The sequence below is a fragment of the Mytilus californianus genome, unplaced genomic scaffold (assembly GCF_021869535.1).
Source record: "Mytilus californianus isolate M0D057914Y unplaced genomic scaffold, xbMytCali1.0.p SCAF_65, whole genome shotgun sequence".
NCBI classification, from domain to species: Eukaryota; Metazoa; Mollusca; class Bivalvia; order Mytilida; family Mytilidae; genus Mytilus; species Mytilus californianus.
Window position 1 is genome coordinate 270,271 of NW_026262718.1, and position 15,926 is coordinate 286,196.

The 15,926-nt window shown below is 32.4% G+C and overlaps 1 protein-coding gene across 1 annotated transcript in view; it reads left to right on the forward strand.

Annotated features, from left to right (window-relative positions):
* The window catches only part of LOC127707341 (uncharacterized), a 104,335-nt gene that overhangs the window by 68,929 nt on the left and 19,480 nt on the right, over window positions 1-15,926 (forward strand). The window contains exons 3-5 of the mRNA XM_052211855.1: window positions 4,416-4,718; window positions 5,839-5,908; window positions 7,828-7,901. Of these exons, the coding sequence (XP_052067815.1) occupies window positions 4,416-4,718; window positions 5,839-5,908; window positions 7,828-7,901 (447 nt within the window). The remainder of the gene's footprint in view (window positions 1-4,415; window positions 4,719-5,838; window positions 5,909-7,827; window positions 7,902-15,926) is intronic.

The following is a 15,926-nucleotide window of genomic DNA, read 5'->3' on the forward strand; positions in this document are numbered from 1 at the left end:
CCATATATTTATATCGTTATCTCGATATTTGTATCGTTATCTGAGATAACGATATAATTATATCGAGATAACGAAATGAATATTATATCGTTATAACGATATAAATATATAGAGACAACGATATAATTATATGATGTTACGATATAAATATCGAGATAACGATATAAATATTGAGATAACGAGATAATTATATCGAGATAACGAAATAAATATATGGAGATAACGATATAATTATATCGAGATAACGAAATAAATATATTGATATAACGATATAAATATATCGAGATGACGATTTAATTATATCGAAATAACGATATATATTTTGAGATAACGATATAATATTATTTTTTTGTAATACGGAAGCCCTTAGGGGACCTACAAAAATAATATTTTATCGTTATCTCAATAAATATATCGTTATTTCGATATAATTAAATCGTTATCTCGATATATTTATATCGTTATCTCCATAATTATATCGTTATCTCCATATATTTATTTTGTTATCTCGATATAATTATATCGTTATCTCCATATTTATATCGTTATATCAAGATATTTATTTCGTTATCTCGATATAATTATATCGTTATCTCGATATTTGTATCGTTATCTCGATATAATTATATCGTTATCTCCATATATTTATTTCGTTATCTCGATATAATTTTATCGTTATCTCGATATTTATATCGTTATATCGATATAATCATATCGTTATTTCCATATAAATTATTTCGTTTTCTCGATATAATTTATCGTTATCTCGATATTTATATCGTTATAACGATATTTATATCGTTATCTCCATATATTTATTTCGTTATCTCGATATAATTATATCGTTTTCTCGATATAATTATGTCGTTATCTCGATATCATTATATAGTTAAGGTGGGGTTATGGCACCTTTTTGCAAATAACTCAAAAACTTATACAGATATCAAAATCTAGCAGAGAGTAAAATTGATAAGTACATTATGATCTGCCTCTGCCGAAATTTAAGTTCAGGTTGATCGGACAATTCGTTTCGGAGCTATGGCCCTTTATTTGCATTTTTTCTCAATTTTTTATAATTTTGACAATATTTTGAAAAGCTAGAACCTTTTTATTATTATTATTATTCCAAAATATTTCTTGTTTAAAATTATCTTAGTCATCCAGGAAACAGATTTACAGAAATGCCATCTATACAGGGGCAAAAGAAAGCTAACAAAGTCCATTTTAACCTTTATTTAACATTAAGTTTTAAATGTCTTAGGCCCGCTTGAACTAGTATATATATTTTTAATATACACGAGGTCGTAATAAATGAGATGTAGTAAGAGAATTAATAAGACAACTCTTTCCTGGGACAAATTGGCGTTATTGTAATAAAAAAAAAATGTACACATAAAATATAAATATAATGGTTTTGTCGTTAGGAGTTACTGTAACTGTCGATTGATCCTCCAGTGGGTTAGCAAACGCTCCCCGATAGTTGTCCGACCTAGTGTATATTACAGATATATATACTATTTCAAGCGTGTCTGGGACATATATTGAAAATCGACAGTTCTACGCATTTTCGCGTCAGCTACAGATTGATACAAAACTTTAACGACATTACATTTTTGCACCGGCAGTTCGATCGGCTTCCCTGGTCTGTCGCTTTCTTCTTTTCGTCCTGATTATGCATGAAATATTTGCGACTGAACGTTAAGCAAACATCAATCAATGTAAACAGAAATTGACATACCAAGCAAGCGGATCAAACTGCCAGCGCAAAAAAAATAAGCCTGTTTAATGTCTTTCAAGGTATGGCATCTATCAGAAGCGCGCGAAATGAAGAATGTTCGATTAATCCCCCAGTGGTGTTAGCCGGCGCTGACCGATAGTTATCCGACCTCAATAAATAGGTTCAAATTATGAGATGTTTCATTGCATAACTTTTTTATTATTACATGTAAAATGTCGGTTTATGGCTCGTTTTAAAGAAAATGCAATATACCTTTGAAAATTTTAAGATGTGGATCTAGACAATTTAATTGAGGTCTGGAGCTGGCATGTCAGTAACTGCTAGTATTCCTTTGTTAGTTTATGTATCATTGTCATTTTGTTTAGTTTCTTTTGTTACCTATTCTGACATCGGACTCGGACTTCTTTTGAACTGTGTTTTACCGTGCGTATTGCTATGTGTTTGTTTTTTCTACATTGGCTAAAGGTATAGGGGGAGGGTTGAGAACTTAAAAAACATCGTTTAACCCCGCCGCATTTTTGCGCCTGTCCCAATTCAGGAGCCTCTGGCTTTTGCTAGTCTTGTGTAATTTTTAATTTAAGTTTCTTTTATATATTTCGGAGTTTAGTATGACGTCCATTATCACTAGTATACATTTTTGTTTAGGGGCCAGCTGAAGCACTCCTCCGGGTGCGCGGGATTTTCTCGCTGTATTGAAGACACATTGGTGGTCTTCAGTTGTTTTCTGCTCTTTGGTCGGGTTGTTGTCCCTTTGACACATTCCCCATTTCCATTCTCAATTTAATTATACATAAACAAAATACAACGAGAAAACGAAGACCATATTCTTGATTTGTCGAGTTACTGACCTTGTGTATATAATAAAATAAAAAAATGTTCAAGCAAACCTGGGGCCTTTAGTTTTCAATAAATATGCAAAAATATGCGAAAATCTGCAAATTTGGGTATTTTAAGAGAACCAAATCTGAAAGTTTTGCCCACAAGACTTTATTGTAGCTCTTAATGATCTGAACAATTTCCAATTTAAACTAAGGCTCTAGCTTTTAATCTAAAATTTGAATTGAATGGATTTGATTTGATCGATAAAAACATATTAGAAACAGTAATTTTAAAAATTTAGGCGAAATGTATTTCTTACTCTAAAAGAAGCATATAAATATATGCAGTGTTGTATATGTATATATATTTTAAAATATACGACGAGGAAAAGTAACATCCGGCCACCGAAAGCTTTATTATTGTAGAGCCTAGGTGGTCGAGTGGTCTAGCGCGTCGGGCATAGTGCAAGGCGATTTGGTGCCACGATATCTCAGGAGCATGAGTTCGAATCCCGGCGAGGGAAGAACAAAAATGTGCGAGAGGAAATTTACAGACCTAACATTGTTGGGTTGATGTTTAGACGTATTTTAAAATATATATACATATACAACACTGCATATATTTATATACTTCTTTTAGAGTAAGAAATACATTTCGCCTAAATTTTCAAAATTACTGTTTCTATATTTCCATATCTACTACCAATGAAAGCCTTTATGTAATTATCATGCATTTATACTTTTTTGATATTGTATGCGCTTATCATTTTGCAAAGGGAACTATGTATTTCTTTTAAACTCAATGTTAAATAAAGGTTAAAGTGGACTTTGATAGCTTTCTATTGCTCCTGGATAGATGTCATTTCTGTAAACAGGGAACCTCAGTCTCTTACCTAGAGGAGTAATATAATTGTAAACAGGAAATACTTTGGAATATTGATGAAAAACCAAAAAAGGCTCTAGCTTTTACGACTTTCAAGATATTGTCAAAACTAAGATGAAGATTTGAAAAAATTGCAAATAAAGGCCCATAGCTCTTTAATAAGTTTTCCGATCAACCTAAACTTAAATTTTGGCAGATACAGATCATTATGTTCTAATCAATTTAACCATCTGCTAGAATTTTGATATATGTATAAGTTTTTGAGTTATTTGCAAAAAAGGTGCAATAACCCAACCCCACCTTAACTATATAAATATCGAGATAAAGATTTAATTATATCGAGATAACGATATAATTATATCGAGATAACGAAATGAATATTATATCGTTATAACGATATAAATATCGAGATAACGATATAATCATATCGAGATAACGAAATAAATATATGGAGTTAACGATATAATTATATCGATATAACGATATAAATATCGAGATAACGATATAAATATCGAGATAACGATATAATTATATCGAGATAACGAAATAAATATATGGAAATAACGATATAATTATATCGAGATAACGAAATAAATATATTGATATAACGATATAAATATCGAGATGACGCTATAAATATATCGAGATAACGATTTAATTATATCGAAATAACGATATATATATTGAGATAACGATATAATATTATTTTTTTGTAGGTCCCCTATGGGCTTCCGTAATTCTGTGTATGATATATGAACGTATACACATTTTATATTATAAATTGACCGCCTCAGCATGTTGTTGTGTTGTCGCTTCATACAGAAATCATACTGGAATGAACTTTACGTATACGGCAGTAATAATATGTGAAATTATTACAAATACTTAAATTTAACGTCAAATGTCATTTTGTTTTGTTCGTTTTATATTTGAATCAGGCTATATAAATGACAAACACTGTCATATAATTTATTAGGTAAACGATATGTCATCAGGGGTGAACGTGATAACGATAACTGCAATGACTCAAGGTATCAGCCTGTTAAATTATGGTCTAACCGAAGCAGTAAATGTGAAATTTTAAAATATGATTGCAACGAAATGGGACAAGTGATTGCCAGCAACGGATCAACAACCGAAGATCGTACTTGTCGATGTAATTACAATAAAGGATTTGATTTTGTCATTAAACCAATAAATGTCTGTTATTGTATTCCGTCAGAGGAAGATTGTTCGTGCTATCGAAAAAGCTGTTCTTCAGACGAAAAATTAACAAAAGGTATACTTAATTATTTGATAACATCAAAAGAAGGAAATACAATTTCGTGACAAAAAGTTAGTGATAGGGAGACATGCAAAAAATTCAAATTGATTTTTCACAAATGGTTTAGACTAAAAATTTGTTAAATTCTAACTGGTCATAATGAATGGTACAACTAACAATGTTCTATATCTCCTTGGAATGAATCAATTAGAACTTTGTATTCGGTACTGTTGTATCTTTTGCTATCAACGTCCACTGAATTAGTCAAATGATTGAGGTTGGCGTTGGCAGCCCGTCTACTCAGTTAGTCTCAAAGATTTATAATAGGGTTTAAATGCGTACGGACTAAATTATTTGACATTTGGAAGCTTGTTATCCATACTTTATGTTATGTTCGATCATTAAAAAAAGGTGTACTGTGCATTTTCTGATAAACAAGGGACAAGGATTGACATTCCTTAAGTTTTTAGAATAAAGCAATTAACTTTTCTGTCACTTGTATCATTCAATAATGTACGAGATACACTAGAAAATGGATGGAACCTTTAGAAAAAAATGCAATAATCATATTAAACATACTTGTGTACGACATTGTTTATCTTCTTCTTCATAAAAAAAATTAAGAGCTCTTTCTGGTATTTGGCATACTTTTTCGGAATTTTCGGTTTTTAATGCTCAGCAACTTTGTATTCGATTTGGTCTTGTAACTCTTTTGAATCAAGTGATTATTATGTCTGGCGTCCCAAATTATCAGCTTGGTATCTTTAATTAGTTGACTATACTGATATGTATTGCATTGTTTTTTTTTTTAATTTTTGTTATTCAACTAATCAATAAAAAAGTAACTTGATATAAACAAAAAGACAAAGAAACAAAAACAACAGAAAAAAACAGAACAAGCTTAATCCACCTGCATATTAAAATATGCCTGCCCCAAGTCGTGTTTTGTATCTATTGTTATTCTTGAAATCGATATTAAAATGAAGATTGTTTACATTTATCCATATCAAAACTATTTTTTATAAAAATAATATATGTTTTGTATTTGATATAATCATTGTCTAAATCATTACTATTCTCTTAAAAATATTGCGATTCAAGGATATGTTTAATAATTTTCTCACACTTTACATAGATTATGAATGTGCTTCAAAACTGAGACTGGATTTGCAGTACGGTAGATGTTTCGTTATTGTAGAGACACAGTAAGTTGCAGATTATGCTACAAGTATACATACTTTTAAACTCCTGAAGACAGCAACGGTAAAGAGCAAATCATATGGATTTTAGATTATAAAGATGCGTACTTTTGTTGGTAGAAGTCAATCCTTTAAATAATGTATTCGAAGAAAGTAAAAGAAGACATATCACTGATGCGCGAATTTAACTCGATCCCGCGAAAACGTTTATATAAAAATAAGGAGATGTGTTATGATATCCAATGATACAACTATTCACAAAAGTTCAAATGAAGTGGATGTTAGCAATTATAGGCAACCGGACCGTATCGTCGGCTATAACAGGCTCCGACATGAAAAAAATGAAAAAAAACAAACGGCCTAATTTATAAAAAAAAAAAACAGTTTACAAAAAAAAAATGTGTTAGACATGAACCAGCGACAAACACTTGATTACAGGCTCATGACTAGGGACAGACACACAAAAAAATGTGGCGGGTTTAAATATGTTTGTTAGCGCTCAACCTTCCCTAACCTGGGACAGCGGTGTCACAGCACAACATAAGAATAAACTATTAAAATCGGTCGGGAATGGCTTAACACATTAGAGTGATACAAAGCAGAAAAATATCTTACAAAATCACAGACCGGATCTGGCAGTGTATTTATCCATCTCTCATCACTAACAAACAAAAAAAAACAAACCACTAAGCACAGATCTGAGACTACTGGCAGTTACTGAAAGCTAGTTCAAAGCTTATACAAAAATCAAGTATCAAAGTCTATGCACTGAAATCAAGTATCAAAGACTATGCACTGAAATCAAGTATCAAAGACTATGCACTGAAATCAAGTATCAAAGACTATGCACTGAAATCAAGTATCAAAGACTATGCACTGAAATCAAAGACTATGCACTGAAATCAAGTATCAAAGACTATGCACTGAAATCAAGTATCAAAGTCTATGCACTGAAATCAAGTATCAAAGACTATGCACTGAAATCAAAGACTATGCACTGAAATCAAGTATCAAAGACTATGCACTGAAATCAAGAAAACGAAAAGCCGTGACAGTATTCAATTTTTGCCCGGAATGTGCAATTTTTCAAATCTTTTTGAACACAAAAGATATGAACCAAGTTCTAACCCGAAAAAATATTTAAAACACTCATATCCTTGTAAAATACATCAGTGTAGTAAAATATCTTTTATCAATAAAGCATTGATTCATATGTACTGTTTTAATTCGAACGTCTAGCGTACAAAATTGTTATCCTGGTAATTTGATGAGTTTGTGTAAATATTAATGACAAGATTTCACATCGAGGCAATTTTGCAAGTTTTAGTTGTTCGGCACTAAACGTAATAAGTTTCAGCCCAAATATATATATATATATATACATTTATATGTATAAAAAGTCAGATTAATATAAATAGTCTTCATCTTAAGGTTGTCATAAAATGTGTCAATGCAAATCCCTGGCTCCACCAGTAGCGGTGTCGACACAGGAAATAAAAATTACATTTTATGAATAAAGCCTTCATGAGACATTTCTTGACTCGTGTTCATCAGGTAAGCTCCAAACCTAAATTTGAAAGTCAATAATGGAAATATACTTGAGAACCTATATGAACGAAAAAGACCTTTAAAAAATAGCCCAAAACCATCTTAGGTCAGTTTATAATTAACGAAATCGGAACCTTATTTTGTTTTATGATTTCTAAATGTATTAAAGGAAAATATACAATAATGAGTTGATTTCATAATTTAAGAACCCACCTTTCCCTGTCCACCGAAGCCACCATGTTATAAACTGGTTTTGGATTCCGTCCAACCCAGCAAAAAATATTAAACAACATGTCAAATTGTACTATTCATATCAGCATTCGTCATCATCATATTCATATCTGTAGACCAGCAATTTTACTATAAAACATTTTCAGAACGGCATCATTTGATACTTCCTCAACATCACAACAAAGACCAGCAAGTACTATATTTCCCGTATATGAACGTGGTATGTAATGTTTATTTGTAAAAAAATTTTTTATTTACTTACTTTGTCTTGAATATAATTTATCATATGCAACACACTAATAATTTTATTTTTAAAAGATTTATTTTATTTTATAAAAGTGTCACCATCCATTACAGTATCTTTAAATATATATTCCATCTTAATAAAGCTTCATGACTTATATATCATGTACTGTGTTACGACGCTAGATAAAAACCGACGAGGAAAGGTAACAACAGGCCACCGAAAGCTTTATTTTTGTAGAGCCTAGTCGACTGGTCTATTGCGTCGGGCACAGTGCAAGGCGATTTGGTGCCACGATATCTCAGTAGCATGAGTTTGAATCCCGGCCAGGGAAGAACAAAACATTTGCTTCCGCAAATTTGCAGATCTAACATTGTTGGGCTGATGTTTAGACGAATTATATCTACAGAAAGTTGGTTCAGCCTTGTATCACCATCACTTGGATCAAATGAATAAATCTGTCGTAGAGTTTTCACTGGCTCAGACTTATATGTTTATATAAGTGTATAAGAACATCAGTTGTTCGACCTGTTAGTCAAATGCGTTTTGTTAGAATAGACTTTTTCACTTTTTTTGGTCTTTGGAAAATGTTGTTTGTGCTGTATTTAGACCCCTCTAACAAGAAATCTGTTTTGCATGCACACGTATAAAAATTGCGGGTTTTATCCACCGCAATCATAGGTTTGAACGTTATTTTCAATTTGGACTTTTTTATATTTTTTCGTTTGGGCTTGTATTAAATTTTCCTTCGGGTTTATATGATCCGTTCATCCTATTTCGACTCTTTAAAATTCAAGAGTCTATGCTAAATTGAGGTAAATTATGTGGCCTTCCAAATACCGTTTCGATCCCTAACATCACTGAATAGACATTAATTGTCGAAATCCGGATATGGTGTACAAAGTTTTGCACCTCATGTTTGTGGTATACAATCTTTTCAACAAGTTTATTGTTTTCTTCTTGGTAATAAATTTACATTAAGATCCATTCTGTTAGATCTGGTGATCATTTTATTTGGCAATCGCCAATGGCAGTCAGTTGGGTTTAAGAACATCAGTTGTTCGATCTGTTAGTCAAATGCGTTTTGTTAAAATAGACCTGTCCTAAGTCAGGAATCTGATGTTCAGAAGTTGTCGTTTGTTGATGTGGTTCATAAGTGTTTCTCGTTTCTCGTTATTATGACCCACCTCCGATAGTAGAGTGGCATTATGTTTTCAGGTCTGTGCGTCCGTTCGTCCGTCCGTCTGTCTGTCTGTCCCGATTCAGGTACAAGTTTTTGGTCAAGGTAGTTTTTGATGAAGTTGAAGTCATATCAACTTGAAACTTAGTACACATGTTACCTATAATATTCTAATTGTAATGCCAAAATTAGAGTTTTGACCCCAATTTCACGGCCCACTTAACACAGAAAATTATAGTGCGAGTGGGGCATCCGTGTACTATGGACACATTCTTGTTATCATCATTGTTTATCATAGAGATGCGACCATTAATAAATTTTGATATTTTTCACGGGAAAAGGCGGGGGATAGACAGGTTTTGAAAATGGAAAGTCTAACCTGATGCAAATAAAACAAAACACGCACAAGAAAATGAAAGAATAGTACTGCTAAAGTACCAATAGGTGAAGTGTACTGTTGTTTCTCCCTCTTGGCCCTGATAAAGATAAAACCCGAAAAGTTCTTCGGACGCAATGAATTAATAAAGTTTTTCCATTTTATCACAAGGAAGCAACGGATCTTCTTATTTTCATGTTTCGTTTAGGTTGAACTGTAAACCATAAATGTATTATTTATCACGTTTATCTTGTGCTCGTATATATATGACAGCGGCCATCAGTGAAATTATGCAATACGTTTAAATCCTAGGCGATAAGCTAACGCATAGACATGTTATTTTCAGGCATTAGGCTTGTTTACTGAAATCTGATGAAGAATATTCAATGTTTTGATGGGCATTATTTCAAGCAATAAATTGTTTTATCTTCTTATTTAATGTACATTTGGTGAAATATTCTTGATGTTTACTGATTCTAAAATTATATTTCAAATATTAATATACATTCATTGAACAGTTCTCCAAATTTTGGTTATTTTCGTATTCTAAATTTGATCAAATCGTGTTTCATTGTAGCAAATAAAAGAAAATAAGAAATAAATAGATAAATTGAGTTTGGGGGTAATTGCCCTAAACGTTTAGGAAAATGGGGCCAAAAAGGGGCCAGAAAACAAGCATTTTTCTAGTTTCCAGACGATAACTTGTGTTCAAGTGTATGGATCTCTCCGAAATTGTACTGCAAGGTACCATACCACAAAGGGAAGGCTGAGATTGAGTTTGTGGGTGAAGAATCATAAGGAGGTTCAAAAAATTTGGAGGGGGGATTTTTTTCCCTTTTTTTTCTTTAAAATTTTCCATTTTAAATTGGTTATTTCTGATTTATATATAAAAGCAAATAATAATGATATGGTGTGAATAGGTAAATTAAAATTTTTTAAGTTCTTAGACCACATTCATTCTGTGTCAGAAACCTATGCTGTGTCAAATATTTAATTACAATCCAAATTCAGTGCTGTATCAAGCTTGAATGTTGTGTCCATACTTGCCCCAACTGTTCAGGGCTCGACCTCTGCGGTCGTATCAAGCTGCGCCCAGCGGAGCATTTTATTAAAATTGGAGTTATCTTCCTTTGTCCATGATTATGGTTGAATCAAGTACAATCAATGCTTTATACAATGCAATGTTTAATTTTGCCTTCTACTGATAAAACACAGATCAAGTTGAATTTGGGTAGTGTCACTTTAACCATTATTGAGTGATGCCCCTTTATAAATCGAAAAATTGTAAAATTTTTAGTTTCCGTTCTGTAACTTAAGTTTGCCCCAACCAAACATGAAACCTATACACAATACTTATTACCACAAAACTAAGATCAAGTACAAATTTGGGTAGCGTCACTTTTATTGTTCTTGAGTTATGTCCCTTTTTAATGTATGCAAGCAGGGGCATCATCTGTGTCCATGGGGACACATTCTCCATTTATTTTTTATAATCCGCCAACACATTTTTGAAATATTCTGTATACAAAAATAAAAGTTGTTAATTGAATAAAACAACCCCTCAACTACAAAAGGCAATGAAAGAATTATATAGGCATCCGATATTTTTTAAAACCAATAAAATTTGTTCAGCAGAATCTGCTACCCATAGAGATGAAATGAATCCGTATGCTTGAAGTAAGATTAGCATATTTTGATACTATATTATCATACATGAAATTGAATATTATGTCCAGAACAATGCAAGACATAGAGGTGTATACGAATGAAAGTTATGATAGATCCGAATTTTATTCAGAATGCACCAATAAGAAACCGTAGTTTTTCTTCAATTTATTTACCTAAAACTATTATATCAGCTGCAAAATTATTATTATATATACGCCTACATTGCACTACACAATGGAAATTAACAATGTATATTTATATAAACGATCAAACTTGTAAATAGATAAATAAATAAAACTAATGGAAAAGGGTGGTTGAAGATTTTAGAAGAAAATTATTTGAAGAAAATGCACAAGTAGGATTATAAGTGAACGAAAACAAGAAAATTCTCTCTTTTTATGATAGAGTCGAGAAAGTCAATAATAAAAAAATACCGGTGATTATACTGATCAATCAAAGGTTATTTCTTAACAAGTAATAGCTTTTCTAAAAAGCTTGCCGCATTTTAGCTGCTTATATTGAAATCGGTGGTTTAAAATTTGTGGGTATATGTTTTTTTATTGGAATCTTGCATTCCAAGCACTATGAATATATAGTGTCTTTTTTCTCCTGGTTATTGATTTTAGTTGTAGTATTGGTGGATCAGGGTTATCATGGAAGGAGGCTTTATAGTCACTTATGATAATATATATATATATATATATATATATATATATATATATATATTTTGTAATAGCTAGAGTAACGATACATACACTTTTTTCTTTGTTTTGTGGAATATGATTGTTTACTCTTTATGACAATGCAAGTAGTTTTAACATGCATACTGTGTCTTGACAATTATGTGATAGTTTGCAAGGTTAATATAATCAAGTTGATAAGAAAACCTATTATTTACTTTTGAGGATTACTACTTGACAAAATGGACTACCAGTGGCAGATCTAGAAATTTTCATAAGAGGGTGCCCGCTCCAGTCATGCTTCAGTGATTCACTACATGTATATGATCAACAAAAGTTTCCCACAAAATGGGGGGGGGGGGGGGGGGGGAGGGGGGGGGAGGGGTCCCCTGAAAAACTTTAGTTGGCTGTTCAAATATGAGAATATTATATCTTATATGTATATTTCTGGCATATTTCTGGGCGCGGTTGAAAAATAAATGAACATGACTTTGAAATAGCAAGAATATTAAGCTTAAAGAAATAGACCAAATTTGGGTGACATCTATTAAAATGTTTGAAATAATTATGAAGTTGACAAGAAATGAACTTGTTCAGATAATATACAGTCAGCCTACAGACTTGTTGCCTCCTGAAATGTCTGCTTACACAGTGCTTTCCTAAAATGATTTATAATGTTATCTTTTTCATGATGAATGCTGAGCAAACATAGATTACGCCGTTGGTTTTCTCGTTTGAATTGTTTTACATTGTTATTTCAGGGCCTTTTATAGCTGACTATGCAGTATGGGCTTTGCTCATTGTTGAAGGCCATAAGGTGACCTATAAGTGTTTATTTCTGTGTCATTTTGGTCTTTTTTGGAGAGTTGTCTCATTGGCAATCATACCACATCTTCTTTTTTTATTTTAAAATGACAAGATAAATGTTATGTTCTCCACCCAACTAGTAAAATATATAACTTCTCGTTGAACTTCTAACACAACGATAAAACGCTGTGTTGCAAGTATCTTGGGTTTCCAGGAAATAAGATGCGATCATATTAATTCAAATTGCTCATTGCTGCCTTCAGTTATAATTTCATCTATAGTTGTAGACGTCCAGCTAGAGGGGTCATTAAACAAACTATAGTGCACTGAAACCCTTGCCCATTACTAAACCGTGATGCTTGGTGTTTGCTTCCTTGCACACACGCAACCATGTTACTCACCTTGTTTGTTTTCTATTATTCTATTTAGCTGTGTATCGGCAATTGTCTGTTTTGTTTTTACATCAGAAATCAATGAAGCGGTGAATGCGCGGGAAACGAAAGGACATCTTCGTATGAATACGGTAAATTCCGTGATTTGAATATTTTCTAATCAATATGTTCAAGCAATGAAAATATGAGTATAATATTTTTATTCATAGAGCACACGTTTTGTGTATTTACTATTTAAAATTATAGTTTATGAAGAAATATAGCAAAATATGTTTCAATACGCACTATAACGTGAAAATTAGATGTATTATTGTTTTGTTTTTGAAAGAACATTAATAATCCATAAATATACACCTTTGTACCAAAATTGCAACAAAATTTCAAGATAACATAAATTTCATCATCACAGAATGATATTATTTGCTCAAACTGACAGGGCTTCGTGAACTAAATTTGGCTTAAATTATGAGAGCAATTGAACACTTCATTATAGTTTCTACCGATGACCTACAATCATGATTTTTATCCGACCCCACTTACGGACGCGTTGACAAATAATGCATACAACTCAATAATAGCCAATCAGACGTTAAGATATCCTTCACTTCCCCCAGAAGCAGCCCGGAAGCAGCTGAGATGCAGCCATTTAATGTTATTTATAACCAATGAGATACCGTTAACAGATTAACCACATTCCAGACGTCCAGCCTTTGACTAATCATGTATTGAGATCGGTGGTTTGTGGGTATAGGGTTTTTTATTGGAATCATGCACTCCAAGCATTAGAATATATAGTGTCTTTTTTCTCCTGGTTTTTTATTTTAGTTGTAGTATTGGTGAATCAGGGTTATCATTGAAGGAGGCTTGATAGTCACATATGATAATATATATATATATATGGTTTGTAATAGCTAGAGTAACGATACAAACACTTTTTTGTTTGTTTTGTGGAATATGATTGTTTACTCTTTATGACAATGCAAGTAGTTTTAACATGCATACTGTGTCTTGACAGTTATGTTATAGTTAGCAAGGTTATAATCAAGTTGATAAGAAAAACGTATTATTTACTTTTGAGGATTACTGCTAGACAAAATGGACTACCAGTGGCAGATCTAGAAATTTTCATAAGAGGGTGCCCGCTCCAGTCATGCTTCAGTGATTCACTTCATGTATATGATCAACCAAAGTTTTCCCACGAAAGGGGGGGGGGGGGGGGGGGGGGGTCCCTGAAAAACTCTAAATCCGCCTCTGACTACTATAGTTGGCCGTTCGAATATGAGAATATTACATCTTATATGTATAGAAGACAGTGGTCTCTTTAGCCCAAATTAGAAGGGCGCCGCACCCTGGGTGCCCTTAGCCACGCCCTGGGTGCCTTCAATTGCGCCCCTCCCTGATGCCTTTTTCCAAGGGAAGGGGGGAGAATAGTTATTTTAATTCGCTTCTTTTGGTTAATAGTGATCTGATGTATGAATGTGTATTGCCATGTTTTATGAACATGTAGTATGAATGACTTTTCTAATGCAAATTTTATAGAGTAAATGATCAAAACAACAATTTATGCATCTTTATTAACAACATATACAGTAAAAAAAAAGTGCACTCGTGATACACACGGAAACGTAGACAAAAGAAATGAGAAGTGCCTTTTCCTATCATAAAAAAGTGCCCTGCCTTTCACTGGCACCCTGCCCCTTTTTATTTCTAGCTGGAGCACTTCAAGTGATGAATATCTCATCTAGCTTTTGTCTTAGAAGAAGCAATTAGTTTTGAAGGTACAGGTTAAGTGTTGTTATTACTAATTTCCAGATGTAGTATAACTGTAAGAAGATGTTTTGTGGTAATGGATTTGGAATGAAATATTAATTGCAAATAATTTTCTAGAACATGTTGTCAGCTGGCTTCTTATATTATTTATTATTTTGTTGCAGTTTATAATCTTGACATTTTTTTTGTAAGTTCTATAGATGAGAGCTTCATATTGGTATTATCATTTAGTGCTTTATATTTGGTTGCATGTGTAAGCATATGCTTTTGTCAGTTGGAATATTTATATTTTCATTTCTGATGGCAACAAGTTCATGTAATACATATAGTCAGGATTATTAGTAAGCGATAGTTGTTTTGTTTGTTTATGTTTATTGTCATGATTGATATGAACTATATAACTTGCTGTTTGGTGTGAACCAAGGCTTCATGTTGAAGAACGTACTTCAACCTATAATGGTTTACTTTTACAAATTGTGACTTGGATGGAGAGTTGTCTTTGGTACTGATATGACATTCTGTTATATCTATCGACAAGATTGAAAACACATTTTTTTGTAATAAAACATATTTAATTCTATGATATCATATTTAACAATTTATCGGTAATTTGTGCATTTTTCCTTTAATGTGTACTCTCTGATAATGTCAGTATCAGTTGACTGGTCGTGATATATAAATTATTGGGTCAGTTCGCAATTGACATTCTCAGGTGCGCTGTGTCAGGATCTTCTTTCCCCTTTCATTCACAAAATCATGCATGATTTTTTTTTGCAGAATCGCAAGAGTGTTTTGGTGGATGAAACACTTCTCATATTGTTTGAAAGTTTCAGTAAAATTAGTTTTGCCTTTTTGACAGATTGTGTGAAAATTCGAACAGAATATGAATAAATAAACTACTTCGCTGAGCGCAGCTGGATACGCCCGCAGAGGTCCAACCCTGAACAGTTGGGGCAAAAATGGACACAATATTCAAGCTTGATACAGGTCTGAATTTGGATTGTAATTTAATATTTGACATATTATAGGTTTCTGAATAAATGTAGTCAAAGAACTTGAAATTGGTTATATAAATTGAATTTATATTCAGTTAAAGATTTCTTGCTGTTGTGCAATACACTATGCTGT